At 35.6% G+C, this 22,306-nt stretch overlaps 1 protein-coding gene across 2 annotated transcripts; it reads right to left on the minus strand.

Annotated features, from left to right (window-relative positions):
• Positions 1 to 201: 201 nt before the first annotated feature.
• Apoltp (Apolipoprotein lipid transfer particle) lies at positions 202 to 19,874 on the minus strand. Of its 2 annotated transcripts, XM_018516395.1 has the most exons (27): positions 19,696 to 19,874; positions 19,311 to 19,465; positions 18,714 to 18,761; positions 16,162 to 17,251; positions 15,629 to 15,992; positions 15,217 to 15,526; positions 14,617 to 15,116; positions 14,242 to 14,537; positions 13,210 to 13,717; positions 12,886 to 13,027; positions 12,631 to 12,804; positions 11,856 to 12,401; positions 10,863 to 11,769; positions 9,522 to 10,629; positions 8,984 to 9,271; positions 8,672 to 8,881; positions 8,433 to 8,588; positions 7,138 to 8,283; positions 6,699 to 7,057; positions 5,076 to 6,457; positions 4,623 to 4,807; positions 4,385 to 4,539; positions 2,980 to 4,154; positions 2,645 to 2,856; positions 1,328 to 2,341; positions 668 to 1,117; positions 309 to 395 (listed from the first exon to the last, which is right to left on the minus strand). In XM_018516395.1, exons 2-27 carry the CDS (start codon positions 19,369 to 19,371, stop codon positions 309 to 311), a joined length of 12,873 nt encoding a protein of 4,290 aa, XP_018371897.1. In that variant the 5' UTR covers positions 19,372 to 19,465; positions 19,696 to 19,874. The 2 variants fall into 2 exon arrangements, with proteins under 2 accessions (XP_018371898.1, XP_018371897.1); XM_018516396.1 differs by lacking the exon at positions 19,696 to 19,874 and having other exon boundaries at positions 202 to 395; positions 19,311 to 19,371.
• Positions 19,875 to 22,306: the final 2,432 nt, after the last annotated feature.

Here is a 22,306-nt window from a genome sequence, read left to right on the forward strand (position 1 = left end):
AAAAATTCTGAAAAAATTCTCAGAACTTTATGAGAAGAAAATAAATGATTTTTGTTTCTTGCAGTTTTTCTATAAAGTTGATAGTATTTGAGTAAAAAATTATTCAAGACCATTATTTTGCAATTTTTAGTACTTAATATCTCGTTAACTATTGCTGACACCGCAAAATAGTACAGGACTTTTCGACTCAGTATAGTCTGTTCTACCCACGCACGAAACATTTGGCGGTAATTTCCAAACACCCTGTATATATCAGCGAATTATCTAACATCCTATCTACGGAATGTATGGATTTCCTTAATTTTATTTCAGTCGTTCTCTATATCGATTTGGCCATAATCTATATCGTCCAACGGCGGCATCATCGAGAGTGACTCGTTGAGATTAAAAGTCTCCTGCAATACAATAAAGAGATCATTCAATTAGACATATTCTAAATGATGACAAGTGCTTACAGAAATATCTTTTAAATTTTTGTAGTATCTCTTCAAACTTTTTATTTGACGCTTCTAAGGCTACATTCAGGAAGCATACTATCAGCAATGTTGCGTTATTCTCATTTTATACCTAATAAACGATAAAGATAGAGAAAAGAATAACACAATAGTGTTGATAGCGCACTCCTCGAACGCAGCCTAATAGAGTAAATAGAGCGTATGATACGTACACTCACGTAATTCACATGCACGGGTGTCGGATATATACACGGCATACATTCCATCTGCGTGACGCCGTTATTATCAGCGGTGCACTCGCAGAACTGACATTTGTTCGGCTCGGCTGTGAGAGCGATCCTCTTCGAAAAGACGCTTGCAAACTTTTTGATCGAAGCCGACTTTTCAAGACGTAACTTGTCTCCGCTAAATATCGTGCCGTTCGTCTCTAGAGATAGTGGCGTACAATAACCCAGCACATTCTTAGAGAGCTTGACCTGTCTCCTCAGATCTACGTCGCCAATCAAAACACGGGAATCCTTCTTCGTGTATGACTTGGCCGCATCTAAACCATAGAAAATCTTGCTGATTTTCTCCTTCTCGAATTGGAAGTCGCCATCCATCAATATATGCAAAGTGATGTCGTGCTCCAGTAGTACTTGGTGTAACACGGAATATTCCAGCTGAAGCGAATGATTAATTAGATAATACTTCAATAATTACATTTAAGATCCGATTGCACCAACATTACTTTGACTTTAAGCGAGACTTAAAACTCTATCTCTTCCTCTCTCTTTTGGTCTTTAAAGAGAGAGTTTTAAGCCTCGCTTAAAGTCAAAGTAACGTTAGTGCAACCGGGCCTAAATCTCATAAAATTGAAGAGTTAGGATTACCGTTTGATTCTCTGATTCACAATGCGAGCATGGTACTAGTATGAAGGTCTTCGACACGCCGGCTCTAAAGACAAGCCGCGAGGCAAAACCGATTGCGGCGAAGATGTCCTGACTGCCGCTGCCGATTGGCACATAGTCGAAGTAATCGACAAAGCGCGGTATATTCTTTGTAAAGATCTGCCCGTCAAGGATGATACTTCTGGGTTTGTCATGCACTCCGTCACCACCGAATACTACCAAGGACCATCGGTTGCCCGTGAGACCTTGATCGTTCAACTCCTTACTGAGCTGCGTGATCAACAGCTCCATGCTGCTATTCATCTTTATGTCGCGATTGCAGCTCTTCGCCTCGACGATGAACACCACGTCGGCTGATCGCGGCACTCTGTCGTCCTGCAACCGCTTAAAACGACCCTCGGCCACTTGGCTGCCGTCCATCATGGTACATGTGGTACATCGGTCGGGTATTCGCAGATAAGTGTCGCGGAACATACACATCTGCATGTATGACATCGCCACTGTGCACACTTCGGTCTCGGTCAGGCTACTTAGGCACATATCGACGTATTCGGTTGGATCGATCACGCCAAAACAGACGCTGAATTCCGAGCTCTTGTTCACGAACAGCTCGTCGCAGAACGTGGCTACCGGACTATCCTGCTGTTGAATCTTGCTGGCGTGATTTGTCGTATCGGCGCAGTTTTCGTCGATGGACCAGCTATGAGCGAAGCTGCCGAGATCCTTTAGGAGTAACTTGTTCGATCCCAGGGTGTCGTCAAACTGTTCATTACTCATTGTGCCAAGAAGACCGGCTGTCTTCCCGTAATACCAACCTGATAATTCCAAGGTGCATACGTTGAACTTGAGATTACATTCGAGTCGAAATTGATTGTGTTTGCGTTCTACCATCACTACATTCTCCACTTGATAAACATATGTGTCGTTGTCTAATTCAATCGGTAGCTGCAGGTTACTTGTGATGTCTGCTGATTTCTGGGAGATCAGCTTCATTGTCTGAATAACACAACATTTAATATAACTATCATTTATTATTAAAATATAATGATAAATTATCTATCGTTGGATATTTTATTTTCTTTAACAAACTATTTTGAAAACACTATTTAAAAAATTCTTTTTTTTAACTTTTTTTTAGATCTTATAAATTTTATTTTTGCTTTCATAAATTTCCTCTGAAAAATCTATACTAGCGTTTGAAACGGTTTTTTTTAAAGTAATGTAGTCATAATTTTTTACTAGTCAAAAGTGATTGAAATTTTAATTTAATTTTTAACATGAACTAAGTTATATACTGACATCGTTGAAGAGGTCCAATTCGATAGCATTGCTTCCGATTAACACTATAATCTTGTGGGTAATTTCCTCGTCTTGTTGATCATATTTCACCAAAACCGTGAAAGTGTCGCGTACAAAATCCTTCGCTAACAAGTAGGTACAGTTTCCCGCAAATTCAAAGTAACGTCCATCGAAAGTAATATAATGCTGGGAACCAATAATCATGGCTTGCGCTGAAATGATACAAATTGTTAAATTTATTATTTTCGATGTATTTGATTAAAATTCGATCAATCCGATATTAAACTAAGCTCAATTATTGTTAAATTATTTTTAAATTTTTGTGCGAAACGAACCTTTGAACGGCGGTAACCAGTTTGACAACTCCGAGTATGGCTTGTATTGATAGTAAAGACTCCAGAAAGTAGTGTTTGAGGTGACAAAATATGTCTTGAAGTCAGCGATCGCTCTGATCTCCGGTATTTCGTGGAACTCGGGCGTTTGATTAAAAGCGTGCCAAGACATGGGTAGTTTTTGCTCCAGGCACATCAAGCCTTCATTAGGATCGAAGATGAACATGGTTTTGGCCTCCCTGTAACGACTCTCGGCTTCCAGCGCCGTTTGACCAATGTCCATCATCTTGGAGTGCACCAATCGAATGAAACCTTCTATTCTGAACTTGACTTCAAAGTACTCGCAGAAATAGCTAATTCTTTCATATAATTGCTCGAGTTTCTCCATAGAATAGTTAACCGACGGCAGTTTCCGGAGCTCTTTCAGTTCTAACGCGATCTCATCCACGACATCCTTAAGTTCCTTGCCGAATGGCACGAAGGCGAAGTAGCGCTCTTTTACGAATTGTATTATCAAGCCTGAATATTTGTGCATGTTGGTCACGATATCGTTTGCCTTGATGTCGCGGTAGACCTTATCGACGTCATGAGTAAAATTAGTGAAGCGATCAAAGTACGGCGATGTGATGATCTCTTTTTTACGATCGTACAAGAAGTCCAACATTTCTTTGCTTGCTTTCCAAAGGAGCGTCTCAACATAATGAAGAAAACGAATAAACAGAGGTTCCATTAATTTCAAAAAGTGATACCATTGTTCTGAGATGGATGAGAAAATCGTGTTCCACAAATTTTCGATATATTTAATAAAGGATACATGCAGATCCTTGACAAATATATCGTACTTTTCGATCAGCTTCTCAATTATATTCGCTACTTGCGACAATGAATCGCCTCTCAATACAGCGGCTATAATCTCGGACACCTTATGATAAGCATTCTTGATAGTCTCAATCAACCAGAGCAACGAATTTCGTAAAGCTTCTCCAGATTCGCCCATTATCTCCCAAATTTCATTTAGAATATTAGGAAGGGATTCAATGTGACTTCGCAGAGACAGTTCGTCGATGATGAATATACCGAAACCGATGATATCCTTAATGTAAAAATCATTCGCGTTATAGGAATTGTTTAGATATATCTTGAGATCTTCAAAGTCACGCTCGAGAATTTTCAAATCACTGAAAAAAAACAGAGAAAAAGAAAATTGTATAAATATAAATTCACACAATATAGATAATTACTCCATATTTTAATATCTTGTTTATCTTAATATTTTTTTGCATTATATATAATATATATTACTTAATTTATATCATCTATATTTCATCATATTATCATTTATCTTTTAATCTTTTGTTACATATCTGATTTTATGTTATAGATATTAAATAAGATTTTCATTACATACTTCCAATCGTCAAGGAATCCCGAAATGTCCTCTTGAGCATCCTCCCATACATCCATAATAGCACTTCTTACTTCGCTCTTTATATAATGCTTCCAATAATCAATATCGTTATTCACGCTTTCGCACATTTCATTGAATGTCGTTTTTACAGTAGTCTATCAACAATTGCAACATAATCACTATTAATTATATCAAAATTACAGTAAGTGGATGTCTAATATGTATAAATTTATCTTACAATAACATCGCTTTTAAGTTCCGGCCGCCATCGCAAAGTTGAAGTAACGAGCCTTGAGTGATTCATCTTTAGGTAGAAAGCAACGTCAGAAATTGTTAAATCATCGACGTAGGTTCTCCAAACATTAAATATGGCGTTTCTAGCGTCCGGAATACTGCCGTGCATTCTTAAGCTCACTGTTGCATCTATAAAGAAAAAAATATTGAAAATAGAAAATAAAAACAATTAAAAAATCTATAATAACATAAAGATATACGGACAAAAAATCTATAAAATTTATTTTAAATATGTAAGCTTTTTATAAACTATAGAACAAAACAAAGAATATTATATACACATATTTTTAAATTTCCAATTTCTTAATATTTTTAATATACTTATTTTATCAATTACCTTATTAATTTTTATATTAATATTTCGTTTATTTAACATTTTTTATATATTATTAATTACCGGGTGTATAATTCACCATCATCCAAGTGAGTTTCTCATCCGAGTCCAAGAAGAAAATGCCGGTGGCGTTAAGTTCCGGTGTATTGATAACGCTACCATTTATAATGTATTGAGAAGGCGAAGGATAATAACCGATCGCGAAATATTTGACCTCGTTATTGTTTACTCGTCGATAAATTATTTCCTTCGATCTCCGGTCGATTCGACTAATTAATTCTCCAATTTCACTCGGCATGTAACCGCGCGCGTACCGAGCGTGATTCACCGTTTCAAGTAATATAAATTCTTGTCTATAGATAAATCCCTCGATATCAAGATTTAATTTAGTGCTGGTTTGTGTGCCGGCTATCTTGTAGGCATACTTTTTGTTCAATTCATCACTCTCGTCTCTCAACAATGCGGACAATGTTAATAATTTATTTTCGTTATTGGAATAATTTGCAGTGAAAGCGACATTCAGCAAATCCCTGTGGTCTTTTCTCATTAATACACCCTTTAAAGTAACGTTCTTCTCGAAAGTTGGATGATAAAAGGTTAACATAGCTTGCTGTTGACTCTTCATCGATGTGTCGGTGATATTCATCCAATCAAAAATTGCACCAATGCTCCTCGACTTCTCATTATCACGTTCCCATTGTAAATTCGCTTCAGAGTTCACCTCGTCGCTAGTGATTCTATAGGATCCGCCTAGAGTGAAGTTTCGTCGTGGATAACAGATACTGAGATTAAGAAACTGATTGTCCATGTCTTCGGTAGTTTTATTCAGAATATTCACATGGTAAGAAACCCACGCGTCTTCAGCTAAGCTCAACCAAGCGTTGTGATCAAACTCGCCGGATAAAACCTCATAGTCTGTCTTTAACTGGAGTGTTTTGTTTAAGTGCATCGCTTTCAGATGGATGTTCTGACCGGTGTGAGTAGTTCGGATTCTAGATTCACCGGCGATGTTGAACGCCGAGCTGTTATCTAGTCGATAAATATTCACCTGTTTGAACTCGACAGTGGGATAGTTGGTACCTTCGTTTCCACCACTGTACTCATACTGGTTCACGTAAATGATACCTATAGGTTTGTAAATATTCTCCACCGTCATCTGCATGCGATCTTTGTCGAAACCGGCTCGAGACTCACTCTTTGAATTATATTGAACCTGTAGCACCTTTTGATTATTGTACATTAAGGTAGAGTGGCCATTGGTGACTTGTGGACGTTTCTTGTAACCATAATGCAGAATGCCGATGTGACGAGCATTCAGAGGAACTTCTATGTGCAAAACGCCTTCCAGATTCGAATCCAATCGCTCGCTGTGGTAATTGTAATCGGAATTCAATAAACCCGTATTATTAGGCCAAAAGAACTCGAAGAATCTTTTATTCTGTTTCCTGTATAAAAAAGAAGAAATTTAAAAAATAAAAGAAATATTCTTTTATTTTATAAATTATGCAAATAATATTTCTAATATGTCTTAGAACACCACGTTTGTGTAGCAAATACAATTTTTGAAAGTATTGTAAAATTCTTGATAATTAGTATAATAAACAAGTTTTGATTTTTAGAACATTATGCGACAAGACAATTTTTTTTTCGCTGTAATTTCTTCTATTATATAAATTATGTACTTACAAGGTAGTAAGTATAACAAAATTACATCCAACGTATGACAAATGCTGCATAGATATTGAAGTGTTAACGGTTCCATTAACGTTCATCAGACTTTCGTAAGATATCTTTGCAGTTCCAACTTGCCGTCTTGACGGATAAAAAAGATCAGCGTTGATCAAATATTGTTCGGAATTAGTATTATAATTGAAGAGAAGTACGATCGTTTCTTCTTGCGAAACGAAAGGTGTATAGAGTGAATATTTGAGATCTATCTCGTTCTTGTCAAAAGTGACGTTGAAGAGGTTGTTGATGGATTGCATGGGCGACAATCCCCAAGTCAGTCGGAAGTGACCGTTAATGTCACGCGTAGCCGTTCGAATCTAAAATTTTACATTTAACTTATTCAAGTTTGTGTTATTACGGATTAATTTTATTGTTTATTAATATCAGAGATACAAACCGATCCGTCCGAAGCATAATTTTTATGAGTTCGAACTGTGTTGTAGCCCACCACATAAGAAATAACTTGTACTTCCTTGTTATTTTTATTAGTGTGATAGCTGATCAGGAATCGATGATCATCATTGTTTGGAGGTGGCAATTTTACGACAAACACCGCGTCAATGTTCTCCTGATTGCGAAAACCAATAGTCGCGTTTGTCTCAAATTCCCACAGCTTTTTATCGATATCCAGATCGAAACCTACATCAATGTTCCTGTATAACCGACCAGGGTTTTTAATGAATACATGAGTGGACAATTCCTTTTTGCCCAGGTTCATGGTGTCAAATCCGGTAATCAATTTCAGAAGCATGTCCTCCATGTAGATCAATTTCCATTTTGCAGTTGCATGATATCGATCATTATTCATTCGATGATCCAATCGGACGTCGCCGCTCGTGTTAGTCAGCATCATATTACCTTTCACCGTCAGGATCCTGCTGTCATTCCAGGGTGTCTCCGCAAGAATATATAGAGTGGTATTGCCATTTACTTGCACATTCATAAAGGTGTTTAATTGATAAACATCTATTTCATTAGCTTTTTGAATATCTGTGCGAACTCTCACATCCCAATTCAGATTGTTAAGCACGTTTGCGTCGAGGGTACCATTGAACGATCCGCCATCCACATCCAGTAGGAGACCATATTTTTTCCTTTTTAGTTTAAAAATAAATCGATTGGTATTCGCGCTTTTCGGCTCGGCCTTTATATCTATTGAATCGACAATATTATTTTGCACAAAAATGACAGTGCTGACGTCGTAAGATTTCGCTTGTAAATCGTTCCTTAACTCTCCCCTGATATCGTACAACGATTCGTTGATTTGTCTTAAGTCACCGTGAAATTGGAAATGAGGTCTTTCTGACAGCGGCGTGTGTAGATCGCTGTCGATCTTGCCGTTGTTTATGTTTCCAATCAGTTGATACTTTTGATCACCGAGATGCGTTACATGCACATTTAACTTGGCAGTATTGTTTACGCTAATTGCGTTGCTATAAAGGATGTCGGTCTCCAATGATTCTAGAGCTTTTATCCAGCTTTCTAATTTTGCGGAAGCTTTTATGAGATATTCATCTACTTGCCAGGCGGATTCAAAAGATATCTAGAAAATAAAGATTTGGATTTTAATTTAATTCTGTTTAATTAATAATATTATATTTCTATAAAAATCAAATAAACTATAATAATTAATAAAAGATAATTGTTATACTCGTATTTTAATCAAATTAAAAATAAATATCGGTACTTTACTTGTTTGGATATAGGATGTTCCATCCTTGCGTTGAACTGAACTTGCTTTCTCTTTCCAGCGAAATCCTTTTTCGCGACAACCGTAATTTTCGGTATTTTTATAACAGGTGAATCAATCAGAACCGAAACCATCACGTCCAATAAAGCCTGCTCCAACTACGCGAAAAAAAGTAGAATTTTTTAATTTGAATGTCTGCAATATTTATTCGTAAATTTAAAAAAAAGCGTGTAAAACTCACCTTTATATTTCCGAGTATATCCAAAAACAATTGGTCTCCATGAATTGTAAGTATACCCTTGTATAGATTGCCTTGGATCTCTATGATCGCGTTAGTGTTGAAGGTTTTGAAAATTTCTAAAGGAGTCTTTATGTCAAATTTCACCAAATGTGTAACAACCTTTCGATTGTTCCTATTGACCTTATACGTATAATTGCCATGAAATCCAGTCTGTATAAAATTTTAAGTGTTTAATAGACTTTCTTTTCTTCCTCGTTAGAGTTTATTCTATTAATTATTATTATAAAAATAATATCAAATTAAAAATATTACCTCAAACCATGTAGTATTTTTTCTGATGTTTAAGTTCATGTCCATGAGGTAAGTGAGATTCTCCATATCGACGATAAAGGCATATAAGGACGTTATCTCTCTAATTTTACCGAACGTTAGATCAACATGTAGATCGTTTTTTATATGAAAAACATCTTCCATGGTAAAGCTGTCCTCTATGACAATTTTTTCGGGTGGTATTTGTATTATGCCTAGTATCTTATAGGTATAATCTTCAGTATCGATATCTAGCTCTGCCAATATATCCGGGATTATTGCAAGCCATAGCTGCAAATAAATAAATATATGCATTATCGTATATTTAAGTAGTATTAAATTAATAATTATATTTCTGTTGAAAGAATAAATATGTATTTTTTTTAACATTTATGTTAATTTTCCTTAAATATATCTATAAATTAATATTTCAATTTTTAATTAATGATATTTATAATTTAAATGTTAAGTTCTTAAAATTCAATTTTTGTAATCAAGTTTCATTTTTGAATTATAGTTCGATTATTCGAATTACAATTACCTGCAATTCTCCTCGCCAATAGAGACTATCCTCATCTTCTTCGTCCTCTTCCTCTTCTTCCTCCTCTTCAGACAATTCGGAATCGTTTATCATGGATCTTATAATCCCCTGTTTTAACGGAGGAATTTTAACAGGTGGTGGTTTCGGTCCACCCTTAGCCATGATACCAAGTTTAAGTTCCGCCAATCTCACTGAAAACTCTGTATCTACGTTCAACATACGCTCACGTTCTGTGTGCGTTACGACCAGTTTTGTGATCACGCCGCACTCTTGAAAACCTTCGAGAGGCGTGAGTACTATGTAGCTGTAATCGAAATCGGTGATGTTGTGATAATGCCAAGTGCCGAGGAAACCCGCTGTGATGTTATTATAACCGATCCTAAAGTCAGCCTCACGCCTATTTAGCTTGGCCACCATCAATGCTTTCTGCAGCACTTCGATTGGCGTCGCTACCATAAGTTTGATGTTGAAGTCATAAGCGGCGGTAAAGATTTGACACAATCCCTCAACGCCTAGAGGACCGTTCGGTGTGACCACTTCTGCCACTACGTGATGGTTGCTCTCCGACAGACCGAATCTACCACGAACAAAAGCAAACTTCTCCAGTGGCGTGGTAACGTTAAACTCCACTTTGGATTCCTTCCAATGTATGAGATCGCCGATTAATTGACTAGTGTATTTACGTTTATCCAGGTCAAGATTGGCTGCGCCAAAGAACTTCCAGTTGGTCATAAGACGCAGCTGGCATTTGAGTTCGCTGTTCCGATAGTTCGCCAGAGGCGAATGCAAATGTAGATTTCCAGTTAAATTAAACACGTCATCCGATTGCTTGTCCAAGTGCCAAATACTACGCGCATCAATTATCTTGTCAGGATTATACTTAATCAACACGTGTGTATCCGTCGTTTGCGAGCGTAGTACTTTGTGGGTGATATTCATGGTCACTGCTGAGTTGGAGTGGACGGTACTGATCAAACCGCAGTTTGCTGTCCACTCTTTCAGATCTTTGTATTCGTTTGCACTGGCGTAGATCTCTGCTATCACGTGCTGAGAGTCCTTCCAATGAGCACTACTGCTTGCTAGAATCTTGTTTGGCAGTTGTAGATATCTGTGAACAAAAATATTTTTTATAATATTTAGCTAGAATTAATAATAATATTTTCATTATTATAATAAAAACTAATGTTACATTTTTAACTATTAATCTATAATAGCATTTTAAATATTTTATTGACGCATAAAATAATTAATATTTGATAATCATTAAAAATATTTAGTAATTATATAATTTTAAATATATTTTATTACATAAAATAATTCATATATCACATGCATTCTTACTTTGCGTTCAAGGCAGTCTTCTTCCAGTTTTCAAAAGGCGTCAACAGTTGCGATTCCAATTTAACAGTTGTTATTTCCGGTTGCACGACATAGTCCGCGCCAATCGATGCCTTAATCGTGTTTTCCGAACCCCAGTCCAGAATAATATCTACCAAATAACTGTGTGGACTACGTACGATCAAATCACAAGAGCCGGTTATTAGTCGACCCGGATAGGTCAACATTACCAACGCGCTTCGTTTTATTCCGGGAGAACTTACGTCTATCAGATACACCCTGTTCAACTGCAACATCGTACTCAGCTTCAAGGCAGGATCTCTATTAGCATCCCACTTGATTTCTGCCGCAAACTCATGCCGATCCTGCTCGTTGATACCACTCAGAGTCAGATGCACGTCACGCCATTTATCCAGATGTAGCTCTACACGAATTTCTCGCGTAGTATCGATGTTTGTCATCGCCGAGTATACGTTGCCACGGTATCTCGCTTCTACATAAGACATTAAATTGGTCGCCGACAGCATCGTATGATTCAGCACAAAAGCGTACTTATCATAGTCCAGCTGTTCGGCATACAGACTGATTTTGAGATCGCTATGGTCCTGATATAAATTACAGTTGAGTAGAATTGGAGTGATAAAGCTTGGCGATTTGAAGATCATTTTCATGTGATGATTGACGATAACGGCAGATGATCGATCAGAATAAGCACCACGTGCGGTCATATTATGACCACTGAACCATGTTCCGGAGAACTCCAAGTCGTACTCGTTTCTCGAGCGCTCGTTGATACGCGCGTTGATTACCATTGAATTGAAATTCGGAATTGTCAGGTTTGTATGACCTTCCATAGAAAATAATAAACCGCGCGGCATAATAACATTGACGATCAGACTAATCTCCTTGCCTGCAAATATAGGATTTCTGAATTTTTTCTTATGGCCAAAAAGATCTCGCTTACATTTGTAAACAATTGTGAACTTTGTATCTTACCTGGTGCGTATCCTATGAGCAAGCTAGTCTTTGATTCGGGACCAAGGACATAGTGATTAACTCCCATCTTGAGGTCCAAGTTCTGGATGGGTTTAGTAACGGCTATCAACGCGGTCACCTTCGTGCCTTGATTCTGGAAGTACATCTTCGAATAGGAGATAACGAGCTGCGCCGTGAGTTTATGCCGATCGTCCTTAAGGTGCGGATTGGAATTTACTTCGGCATGGAGCTCCAAATGGCCAAGAGCTTGCTGGTACCAAGCGCTTATTACAGCGTTGAGTTGTGGATAGGCGGTGGAATGTAACTTCATTTCAGCGGCCTTATACGTTAATGTCTTTGAGGAGCGATTAGACAGCGAAACCTCCAAGTGGAGGGTTTCCTTTCTCGGCATATGTTGCATCTGATAATCCAGCTGAAAATCGCCGGCCAAGCTGATATTTCGCCTAACAATGTAACCGACCAATTTGCTCCAAACTCGCTTCGTTTGGAAGGTCAGGTCTATATCGAACTGGGAAATATTGTTCTTCTGTGCATTTCTAATGACACCTGGTGATTTCAAATTTCAAGTATCTCTTAACTTTTTAGTATTTTTTTTAAGTATATGATTACATGTATATAGTATACTATTATATATCAATATAATAACTAATTAGATTTTGAAAAGTTTAAAGATAAGTAAGAAGCAAAATTAAATTATTTTTCTGAAAAAGTTAATTAACAATATGCATAAAACTCAATTGCTTAATTATTAATACAATTGTACGTAACAAAATACCTAAAATGGCAGCTACGCGTTCACTATTGATAATTAGATGAGCTGTTGGATGATAGGTATAACCATGATTGAACTTCTTTCTTGAGTAACCCAGATTAGCATCTAAGTGCTTTGTGCCATTAATATCAAAACCAATATCTATAAAAGTCTCATCTTCGGAACGTTTATATGTACCTGAAAATATACAGACATTACTATAATACCTTCGTTTATCATTATTTGAGAAAACTAGATACGCATTCAGAAAACACTAACCTTTAGCAATTAGAGAATTGCCAGCCGAATGAATTAGAGCAGTAATGTTATTATTTATTATGTCAAAGGTGATAACAGCGCTTATCTCTCTATTCACCTGCGAGCCAGGCGTGTCGAACATTAATTTAAACGTGCTGTATTCCTGGAAGAAAATTAATAGAAAATTTGAAAAACATCTATCGCCTCATATGTTAATATTCAGAGAATCAAGATTTTATTATAATTCTCATTAAACATCGTTATTTAATTATCATAATTATTATCGAAAACAAAGAAATTACACCTAGGTATCATATAAAAAGTTATGTGTAGCTTTGATTATACCTTAGTCTTGTTCCAGCTATATTCTAACACATAATTTTTGGCGGTTGGATCAGCTTTAATCAACGAGACCTTGAACAGCGTAAGACCATTTAAAACGAAATAGGGTGCATTGGGATCTTTTGTCACGTTTGTAAATTGATAATCAGTGCACATTTTTAAACCGATCAGTCTATCTAAGGCGGCCCAGCTGCAAGTAGTGTTGCTGACGATATTCTTGGGTATAGCAAGATGTCGCAAGTTTTTCTGATTTTGATCGGCTATTAGGATACCCAATGGTTTTTCCTGCACCTCGCCACCATTACTTTTGATAAAAGCAACGTCCGAGACTAACGAAAACATTTCAATCTTGCGATTCGGTAAGCCCAGACTCACGTGCACTAAACGGGTGTTATTTAGATTCAGATGAAGCTGCATATTTCCGGAAGTGTAAAGATTTGTTCGTAGTTTAAGCCCAGCGGATTTGTAAAAAGCATCCACTGTCATTGTGCTCATCATATCGACACTGATACTGTAAAAAAACAGAATAAAAATATGTGATACTTATATAAAACTAATGATGAAGGGAACGAAGAGAGAATAACGTAAAATAAAACTAAAATTATTTTCCTAAAAAAATATTATCCTATCAAATAAAATAAAGATAAAAAATTAAAATTTATTACATATGTAAAGACTAAAAATATTATACAAAACTAAAATAAATATATATTACTAACGTAAAAAAATATATCTTCTCTTGCGATAGATACATGCACACATACGTATAGGAACTGTTAAGAAAAGTTATTTCGTAATAAATTCAAAGTTCAAGAAATATAAATAAAAGTTCCTATACATGTGTGTGTGTGTGTGTGTGTGTGTGTGTGTGTGTGTGTGTGTGTGTGTGTGTGTATGTATCTATCGCAAGAGAAGATATATTTTTTTACGTTAGTAATATATATTTATTTTAGTAGGTATATATGTACATATACACTAAAATACATATATACATACATATATATATATACACATGCATACAGGAAGAGTACGAACCTGGAAGCGATATTGGCAGTGAGTTGAAATTCATTATCAGAGAGTCGAGCATCATTAAGCATTTTTGAGATCTTAAAATAGCTAGCCGCAGAACCAGCAAGATCCAAACGAATTGGCAAACCAGATCCCATCGGTACTACATAAGAAGAATCTAAGAACATTCCAGTCCTCTCGTAGAGGATCTCCTGCATAGCGAGGAACTGTTTTATCCTCTGCCAGGGATTGAAATTCGCTAGTGCAGCCCTCACTTCCTTGTCGCCGTCCAACATCGTAAACATCAACTCGTTCCCGAATACCTTTCATAATAAACAAGGTACCGTAATATTATTATCATTCAATTATTTCTTATTTTATTTACTTTTCTTATTTTATTACCTTGTAACCGAAACTTATTTTCGGATTATCAAAATTGTTATCAATAACATTAGGTAACCGTTTCACGCCATCCCAATAATTCTCATTCTCTGATGCCGATCTGAAACGTCTGAGAAAATTGTGGATATGATTTGAAATTCGTTCATTACTGTAAATGCCATCCGGACCGAAGAGATTTTCCGCGTAATATTCCAGACCCTCCATTCGCGCTGTGATTTCGAACAGATTCACAGACTGTCCGAGGAGATCGGTGGTCACATTGAAGGTAAGCGAGCGTGGTACATATGATTTAGGCGAGAAAATCAGATTCGTCTGATAACTCATGCCGATATTGTACTCCTCGGAGAAGAAGGAGTTCTCGTAATTACGCGAAAATTTTCTAATGTCATTGTTAAATTTGTTGCCGATGTCCCGATCCGTCAGCAGACTTTGGATCTCGACTCTGGTAGGCGAGGCAGAATTGTAGAGATTTGTTAAGTGACTCCAGACGAAAGAACCAACTAAAAATATAGAGAAAAACTTATGATACAAAATATTGTGATACAAATTTATACGTTTAAACTGTTTAATGGTGAGTATAATAAATGAAGTACAACGAACCTTGGTTGACTTCTTCTACTTTGAGAGCGTGCTTGATAGTCTTGATAACATTGTAATCAGGACAACTCATCACTTGTAAATAAGAGGCAATACGGATTTCTGTATCCAACGTCATGTTACGGTAATAATTGAGGAAGAATTCATCTCGAGTTTCTTCGCAAGACGGCAGTCTACGGTGAGCATCAATGGCAGCAACGCGAACTTCCATAGGTAAGAATCCACCAGTATTGTCTATACATTTCTTCAGTTCTTTTCGCAAATCTTTCGTTTCGAGTCCCATATTGCCTATCGCTTTCAAAGCTTCCAGCGTCTGTAATTATATTAAAAATGTTGTTTTCTCATTTCTCACTCGTTTTTATATATGTTTTTTATTTTACTACAAATAGAGAAAAAAAATCTATAAATGTCTTACTTCTTTCGTCGTAATAGAAGAATGAAAACTGGGTTCGCAACCTTGCGAAATTTTCTCTTGAAGATGCGACAGAAGCACGTTTACCTCTTTCAAATCAATACAATCCGGATCATAGTTTTTACAATACGTATGAATGATGGTGGAATAACTGAGAATAAATTGGACATGAGGAATTTGATGCTGGAAGTCTAATAGCTTTGAAAGAGCTTTAATGGTGCCGTGATCCGGTTGTGGAAACAAGGCAAAAGTGACAATCCAATCGTTGATGATCGCCTGATTGACGTATTTCTTCATTATCAAATCATTCATCACATTCACTGCGGCATTGCTACTTAAATACGGTAATGCCGCTATAATGTGCTTCCTATTGAATAAGAGAAGAAAAATAAATGGATGTAGTTAAGTTAAAATATTAGCAAATTATATTAAACAAAATAAATTTGTTACAATTTTTAATTTTACTTTTTAATTATTAATATTTCCATTTTTTATTAATCAGAAAAACGTTATATCCAAAAACAATAGTTACATACTTCCCGTTTTTGCAAATGCTATCGGCTCTGCTGAACAGCTGTGATAGTGAAGGATAATCCAGGAAACGAGCTGAATGAATGAAATTAGTGAATATTTCGGAAAATCTCTGCTGCAACTCATCGATGCCCCCAAGCCTGCACATGTTCTTTAGCAAGTCTCTGGAAGTCCGCAGCTCACCGTGCATAGTTTTCAGAGTTTTTGCGTGGTCGTATAATAACGTGGTTCTCTTGACACGAGATACACCTTGCACGAAGTTATCCTCGTCTCTACCTTCGTCATCATTATCTTCATTCTCTTCGAATCCGTAAATAGAACTCGTTTCCGTTGTTTCTTGAACCAGCTGAAGGACCGTCCGAGACTCGGTCTTGGCGCCAGCTTTATCACCATTGGAAAGAGGCTGTAGTATTCGCACTTCATTACAGACTACTCTTTCATAGACATTATGATCGATCGTGATTTCGCAATCGCTACGTGAATTGAACAATCCGTGCTGACGATGTTGCTTTCGCGGACTTCTATAGGGATTCGCCTGCACGATAGAGAAATATTTGGGGCCGTTTCGACAGTCAGCCAGGTACTTGCTCTTCTTCACAATCAGACTGGTTTTTTTGGCCTCGTACAGGCGGTAGTGAGTGTCGCAGATACCGTGAACATCCACCTCATCGCCGTGATGGTCTACGTCGAAGCGTCGCATGCTATTTTGCAACATCGACAAGATGCCCCGCTTAATATTCAACACCCAGGCCAATTCACGTTGATCTGGGCATAACTCGTGGATCAACCCATCATCGAAGGTAAACCTCAACTCGTGGCGCTCGAGGTTGGCCTTGAACTCGGAACCAGCGCGATCCGGAAATTCGGGATTGTATGTGCTACGATCGTGGCTGATGCTGGCATTCAGAATTCTTAGAGTGCCCTCGCAGGGGCTGTTGAAGTGTACGGACAGAGTAGCGTCAACGTGTAGAGCTGAATCATTCCTTGAATGACTGGATGACAACGGGTGATAGCCCAGATTTGTGCTTACATCCACAGAATATGTATATATGTAGTGGATATCTTCGTGGTATTTGAATTTTTTCTCCGACGGAACTAAAAAAAATCGAGATAAAATTAAAATTTGTTTTTTAGTTAAATTAAAGAATTTTAGGTAATGCCCGTTTCTATCAATGCAATGTAGATACGTTGTCTATAACTTTAATCTTGGTTTAACTTATTTTTTATCTTTTTTTAGCTCTAAGAATTAGAAGTGGACATTCATAAAAAGAATAGATCTAAATAGTTAACATCACGCGACATAATATTGTTAAACTTAATCTTCACTAGCAATATTGAATTTTAAAGACAGTCGATTTTTCGATTCTAAATTCTAATAGATATAGAAAATATATAAAATACAATCCAATACTTTTGATAATAAAAATTTGTTCTTAAAGCTTCCTCAAGTACGTAAAATTCTTTTTTAGATTTTTAAACAGTCCAGAATACAAAAATATGCACAAAATTTCAAAGATTTAGAAAAGGATAAAAATTTTAAATTATTGACAAAGAGTTAATATATATAGGATGTTTTTTTTCCATTTTACGCGCGTATTATTCTATAACGACAGATTTCTTAAATAATTTGAAATTGATATTTTTACAAAGAAAACAGAGAAAAGAATGAAATTTTGCATATCTCTATTTTCCAAACCTGTGTAAGCATCATGATTTTTTACTTCAAAAAACACATAGATAGAACATTTCCTATCCGATTAATAGAAATGTAACATTATTAAAAATGGAGGTAAGAATATTATGACAAAATAAATATTATTAATATTTCAACGAGATAATTAGTCAATGAGAATAACATTTATTATAACTGACATTAGTAAAACGATTAAGCTTCGAAAATATATTTCTACTGCATCTATCAATAATTTGTTTTCTCAATAATTATCATTTCCTCGTATTCTCTTATCTACGCAATGCAAGTACGCGATTGAAAAATAAACGTCAGTATCCTTCACCTCGACGCACGTACTACGATAAAAATATAATAATTGAGTAGTTGACATGTGTCTTCATACTTATCGCAATTAATTCACATTTAAACAACAAAAAAGAAAGAAAAATAGAAATATGTATGTATAAAAGAAATAGTTTGCGATAAGTTCGCTAAATTAATTGACAAATTATTATTTGAGATAAACTATTTTCAATTATATTAAAAAGTTGGCTTTGTGCGTAGCAATGAACAAGATATTATCTACACATTTATTTACTCTAAATAATCGGTTTGCAGATTAAAATACAAAATGAGTTATTGTTCTTTGAAATTAATAATATTCGGGTATATAAAGAAGAAGCATAAAAATGTAATATTAAAAAATGCTGTTCTAATGATTTACAAAAAAAAAAAATGAATGAATCACTAAAATATGAAACGGATCTTCATTTATTTAACGATACGGCGTGGGATAACGACTTTCAGAGATTGTAACTTAAGCCTAGAAATACGATAGCTGAGTGTCGGATCGTGCTAGTGTATCTACATAAAAATGTTACCTACTCTTGCATTTTGTTCGGCCGCATAGCGTTGGGTGGTCCTTGGTAATCTCTGCGAGGAAAAAATATCGTAAAAAATGTCACACGTGTGAAACATCTGGCGCATATATTCATTATATTATACTACATTACACTATATCGTATACACTATGTTAATTATCTTCTATATACTAAATTCTATTCGAAAAATAACATATTGATCATATTAAGGCTGGACGATATAAATTACATTTAAAAAATTTAAAATTTTTTAATGAATAGATTTCAGTAATAAGACATAAATTTAAATAATATAGCGTATATTAAAAAGTGAATCATCCGTTTAAAAAAGATATTGTTAATATATTTTTGAACTATACATTTTTAGACTTATTAAATCACAATATTATAACGCCTTCGTCATTTATCGTTAATTTCAAATAATTCAACAGTAAGAAGTCTCACGCATCTAATATGATTAGATTTACTTGGAGATCATTTTCCTACGCAAAATGCACTGCCGCTCGATAACGATTACACATAAATTAATGAAACACCGGATGTCGCAATAAATATATACACACCGCAATTTATGTTAGTACCGGAAATTGTCGATAATTACCTCCTCGCACAGCAGTTACTGCGCACGCGAGCGCAAGAAATAGTATTGCCTTAGTAGTCATAGTTTCCGGGAACAATCCTTATCGCTTCCAGAATTTGCGAAACCTTCCGAGATCAAGTGCTTCTACCGCGCGGTCTTCATCCCTCGATGCGAAACTATCAAAACATGTGTCGTTATTTCACCGATTTAATTTGTAAATCCTGTAGATCAATCAGTACCAAAGAGTTGTCACTGGAAAAAGTAACTTTCCCGATAAACGATTTTTAATTACATCAATAACACACTGTATTCTTCTTAAATCTCTTTCTTTCTTCTTACAGGGTCTCTCGTCACTTTTGATAAGTTTCACTTGGATTGATCTTAAATTATACGGAGGTGTATCTACCGAGATCTGTCGTTGCCGCGGTGGCTGGGCTCTTTCTCCCGCGGTGAAAATACTCGCGATAACACCACCCGGATGATAAACCGGGGTGCGAATCGGCGGCTTGATTGGAGACGAAGGTGGAGGTGGAGAGAGAGTCGAGAGATCGTGCGGCGTTCACTGCGTGCGACTAAATAAGTATTTCCGTTACTGGCTGGCCGACGAATGATCGAACGAAGAGGGAGAGGATCGGATGTTAAAGGTCTCCTGATGCTTTCTCTGTTTGCGCAGAGGTCGGAGGTCAGCTTGTTTGATAAGATATAAGTTATCCACGACGAAATCCTAGGAAACTTTGCCTTTGTGCGTAAGAGAGGCGTCAAGAGTGTTGCACGCATGGAAACCGTCAGCTTTGAATAGCGTTAAAATCAGTTTTGCTGACTTGACTAAAAGAGAAGAAATAATGTTCGCTTTACTAAGGCATATTCTTACATTACGACGCACGTGTCCTTACGCTGAATTTGTTTTTAAAGAAAAATACAGTTAAACAAAGTGGGCTTAAGATAAATCGATTTGCTCAAAACAATTACAAAAATACGCTGAGAAATAATATATAAATTAGGATTAATATATAATTTCTTTTTTTATGTTTTTTGACTATTCGAAGTTGATCATTTAGTTTTCCTTCATATAATTAAAAATACTTTTTCCTCCCTTTTTATTCAACACTATGCCATCGAATCTAGATTAGCATACATTTATTGTTTTAGCTTCAATGCGATTATTTTTATTTTGTCGAATTATATGTGAGAAGTGAACGATGAATAGGAGTGTCAAAAAGATTAAAAAGTACCGTTGTCGTTGGATATTAATGCAAAGGTTTAAATGCAATGAACAACAATAACGAGAAATTAAACATCGGGAATCGGAGGAATCAAGGAATTAAGAAATTTCAGTCCATAATACAAAAATTAGTTTTTCTATCTGGAGACAAGGTAGTCTCTCGGCTATGGCTATGGTGGAAGGGATAACATGGTGTGTGCAGACGGTCTCTCTCTCCGCTCTCTCTGTCTATAGATGTTCATGAGTTTCAAGGACTACAACTGTGAAACGCGAAACATGGGGCGGTATTCATAGTCCATTTTTATTTTAAAACCGTCTTAAATATAATGTCTTAGATGTTAATATGGTCCTCGAATTGATTTACGACATTTTAAGATTGTACTTAAGACAGTCTTTTAAATGTAAAAATCGACTATGAATACTGATCTGTTTCGCGCCGTGAAGTTGATACTGAATCTTTTCTTGTACAAGAAAAAATCGGCGCATAATATAGAGTTCTGAGATAAATGTAAAAATACATATATATTAATTACTCCGAACGTCTAACTTTGAATGTAATTAGCGCTCTCGTAGGTGAAGTATTCAAATCATCACATTATATAAATCCAATATAATGTGTGCATTTAGTAATACGGCGTTTTGTATTACTATTAACAAACACGTGAATCCATGTAGCAATCGCATTACTTAATAACTGCTCGATTACTAATGTAACATTCGACCAAATCACAACATTCTCATTACGTATATAAGGATATCACTTCTTCGTTATTTCATTAAATGATTTTATATGATTTGAATGAGAAAAAATATTATCACAAATATGCAAACGTATGAAAACACTAGTAGAAAGCATTGTACTTTAGAGTATCCTTGGCAGACAGATAATGTATGTTGAATTCAATGTCTTTTTATATTCTCTGTACAGCATTTCACAAAAATGTCAACCCTCCATTTTCTGCTATTTAACGATGTTATAAAACGTACCTGTGAGATAAATAACATTAAAAGTATTAAAACGTCATTGTTATGACGTATCTTATCAATCTTTCGTATTTAATTGTTGACTAAGGAAACCAATAACATTTATGAAAATGTATTGAATCTTATAATTAAATATGATTTATTATACATACATGGAGACAGTAAAAATCAAATTACATACATACATATATATTTGTTCTTATATTAATTAATATTAATTTATAATGTAATATTATTTATTGTATATATGCACACGTTAATTTAATTATTATTGAGTTACTATTGATCGTTTAATTATTTAACAGAATATTATATAGGCTGTGTTCCAAATTTACTGCCAGCACTGAAAATGCTACAGTTTACGTTACGTGTACTATAGATTTTCAATACTGACAGTCAATTTTGGAACACAACCACACTGTGAAACTCGGGACACTTGACTTATTTAGATTTTATTACAATTTTTGACTTGATGCTTATCAAAAATTTCACTTATTGTGTAATCGATCAAATACTGGACTAATAATATGCTTCTAGTTCACACCATCTGCGATCACCTAGGTTTTTATCAAAGACATAATTTTTAGAGTACTTTAGATTTCAATTTATATTTTATCTTATTACATATTTTAATTTATTGTTAAGAAATTTTATAATCGACTTTTTATACTAACATTGAAAATGACTCGATCGAGTATGAAACGTTAGTTTGTTATGTTTGTATGATTGAACTATTTATATCAAAAGTATTCGTTTAGGCTTGTAACCCTCTTTTATATTATTATTTAAAAAGCAAATTTCTTTTTTATTG

This window comes from Trachymyrmex cornetzi, unplaced genomic scaffold, assembly GCF_001594075.2.
Source record: "Trachymyrmex cornetzi isolate Tcor2-1 unplaced genomic scaffold, Tcor1.1 scaffold637, whole genome shotgun sequence".
Classification (NCBI taxonomy): domain Eukaryota; kingdom Metazoa; phylum Arthropoda; class Insecta; order Hymenoptera; family Formicidae; genus Trachymyrmex; species Trachymyrmex cornetzi.